Source organism: Odontomachus brunneus, unplaced genomic scaffold, assembly GCF_010583005.1.
Source record: "Odontomachus brunneus isolate Ranch 3 - 2012 unplaced genomic scaffold, Obru_v1 Obru_scaffold_064, whole genome shotgun sequence".
Lineage (NCBI taxonomy): Eukaryota > Metazoa > Arthropoda > Insecta > Hymenoptera > Formicidae > Odontomachus > Odontomachus brunneus.
In genome coordinates, this window is record NW_022639514.1 from 1,831,119 (window position 1) to 1,834,561 (window position 3,443).

The 3,443-nt window shown below is 30.0% G+C and overlaps 1 protein-coding gene across 1 annotated transcript; it reads left to right on the forward strand.

Annotated features, from left to right (window-relative positions):
- The first annotated feature begins 216 nt into the window (after nt 1–216).
- LOC116846448 lies at nt 217–2,859 on the forward strand. Its single transcript, XM_032820261.1, has 3 exons — nt 217–475; nt 572–706; nt 1,679–2,859. Exons 1-3 carry the CDS (start codon nt 421–423, stop codon nt 1,957–1,959), a joined length of 471 nt encoding a protein of 156 aa, XP_032676152.1. The 5' UTR covers nt 217–420; the 3' UTR covers nt 1,960–2,859.
- Nucleotides 2,860–3,443: the final 584 nt, after the last annotated feature.

Sequence of the window (3,443 nt, forward strand, 5' to 3'; positions counted from 1 at the left end):
ACTAGTGTGCAACGAGCATTAGGTGTAAAAGTGTGAAAAGTACAAGCAACTCAAACAAACCTTATATGTAACATATTCTATAGTGTTTCTAGTAACAGAGAACATCCGGGTAGGGAATCTGAACGCACCCCATGGGGTGCAACCAATCAGAAGAGAGGTGTCACGTTATAGAGTTTGTCACTCTCTCACTATGAGACTCTCTAGTTCAAGCTATAGGAAATATTGAAAAGACGCAGTCTATATATGCTACGTCTATGGCTATTACCAAATGATGTCACGAGTTGTGTCTGGTGTGTCATTCCTGTATTTCTCGGCAGGTTTACGTAGTGTGGGAGTTTGCCGTGCAACATCAGTGTGCCAGACGAATATAAACAAACATACATAAAGTAGCAAATCAAGTGCTAATATTTCACTGTGATAATGACGAGAAAAATATACCTCACAATTTTGCTCTGGAGTATCTTAGTATGCCAAGGTATAGTATTTTACTTTGAGGAAAAGGGTGTGGCTTTGTCACTTTGAAACGTGTTACTTTGTTACTTTGAGTTAATAATATTCAAATTGACTGCAGGAAGCAGCCTGTACTGTTATAGATGTAATAGTAATAATCCTGGATGTGGGACACCTTTAAATTGGTTATGGTATTGGGGAGAAACCTGTCCAGAATATGACGACAAGTGTGTGAAGATACTTGAACGTAAAGGAGGTAACTATACCATTACAAAAAACCCTCAATTTTGGGTGTAAACACCCAAAAACTGGGAATAAACACCTAAATTTGAGTGTTAACATCTAAAATTGACAGTTTTTTTGTATCTTTTTTGTAAGGATATTTATGTTACTTACAAGATAATATTTTACTATTTCTGATTAATTTCATGGAAAATCCTGCTAAATGTTTCCATCTCTGATTGTTATAAGATTTGATAAAATTGTCCAAAATAGTTCTAAATATAAGATTTTTGTCGTAAGCAAAATTGAAGCTATATATTCACAGTTGGTTTAGATTAAATTAGTAACTTCTTATTGATTCTTTTGATGTTAATATATTTTGTATAGAAATATATTCATATGTGCATAATATGTGCAAAACATATATATGTTGGTTATTTAATTACAAGAGATGTGGTATGCATATAGATAATAACTATGTGTAATACAAATTATATATAGTATATTATAAAATATACTATAATAAACTACTATATATTTATTATATAATATACTATAATAAAAATTATTATATAATATACTATAAAATATAAATATTCTGAACCAGAATATTCTATATGACAGAATTTCTAACCTCAAATAAAATATTTTTAAGGATCAAAATAAGCTTTAAAGATTTTTTTTGACAGAAATGCTTCTGTTCACAGTTTCTGTCACACTGCTGTTCATTAATTAAGTCCCTTTTGGGAGTAGGTTAGTATAGACGAGCACACCATTTCTAGGCTTCCGACGTCTCAGGAACCTAGTTCCTGGAAAGATATTCGTCGGGATTCTAAAGATGGTACATTCATCTATATTAAAAAAGAACTTAATTAGTCGTACGGCACATATAGGATTATTTGGGACATTTTTATCATTTTTATAGTAATCGAGAATTCCTTTTTTCGGAAGTAAGTTTATTTTGATAAAATTACATAAACTTATATTATTGTGAAATTTTTTTCAGCTGAAACAATCATCACACGTGAATGTCTAAGCTCTGTACGTAGCTTCAGAACAGATATTCCTGCTGATCATTATGAAGGTTGTAGGCCTGCTGCTAAAGATGTACGATTAGGGCATTATGTCAATAATAGTATTCATCAGTTGGATATACATCGTGACTATTACGATGAGGTTACTTGGTGTTTCTGTTATTTTGATCATAGATGTAATAGTGCAGGAAGTATCGCTATTTCGATGCTGCTTGTGTCTTCAGGAATTGCTGTACACTATTTTACGTCTTGAAACTGACACTAGATATTTTATTCATAGAATCTCATTTACTTTTTAAAATTATGTAATTACAAAGACTTTCTTGCACTCTCAACGCAAAGAGAAAATGAATTATTCCACACGTATTAATTATTGAAGATTATGACATCATTTTACTGATTTAGATCAGTGCCTGGAATTATTTCCACATTTTGGGCAGATTTCAGAGGCAACGCCTACTACTCCCCCCGCAGCCGCTTCCCGCTCGACGGCTAGGCTGCCGATCGCGCGTGAGATGTTTGGCCTCAAGATCGTATCATCGATCTATTAAATTATTATCAAAATATTTTTCTTCCCCAATAATTTCTATTTTTATAAATAAATACATTTTTATTTGTAACTGTATATCCATTGAGCGTTAAAGTTCTCATGTGAGATTACAGAAATTTAAACATTGATATCTTAAAAAAAGTATATTTGTTAATAATGAGAGTGCTCTGCTTCGATATTATCTTGCAACTGAAAATATCTGGAGAATGAATAGCAAATTAATATTTTATGATATAAAATTTTGTGTTTTCCTGCTGAGCCAACATATATTTCATCATCTTGATAGTGCAATAGACCAACTGGGGAAACCACTTAAAAAAACGCATCAACAATAGTACCTCATGGATGATGTGTAAATCTATTGTTAAAATTTCGAGTCGAGCGGGGAGCGGCTGCGGAGAGGAGTAGTAGACGTTATCTCTGAAATCTGCCCGAAATGTGGAAATAATTGCGGGCACTGATTTAGATTATATATGAATATGTATTAGGATATGTGTTCATTTATATTTTTTAGAAACTAAAATTCACATTGACATATACATTAGCTTAATTATTTAAGATATGATGTCAAGTTTTTGAAAATTATAACACTTCCAATTTTAATACATTTAATTTTATTTTTTAATATATTTTTATGTGTATTATATTAATATAGTATATATTATTCATTTGCTGCAACAATGATATAAATAAAAATTTTAACATTTTTTAAATTATTACTATAAAAGAGACGATTTCCGTTTATATTTTTTATTAATAACAGCTTTTGAAAAATCATAATTTTTTAGTTCAGATCGCTTTTTTAATTTTAGATCGCTTATTTGCTACAACAATAACAAATGAAAATTTTAGCATTTTTTAGTTATTACTATAAAAAGAACGATTTCCATTTAAATTTTTTTATTGATAACATTATTTTGAAAAATCGTAATTTCTTAGTTGTCATTGTTGCAGCAAATAAGCGATATATAGTATATACATAAAGTATATATATAGTATATTTTCTTATAAAGATGTACTTTAACTTACGTTAAATGTATATAAGTATTATATATGAATATCATTTAACTTACGTTAAATGTATATAAGTATTATATATGAATATCATTAATTTTTTAAGTACTGTGAGCGTATCTATGCGTTTTAGAAATTTATTCGGCTTGTACTCTCGCAACAGAAGCAGCAAT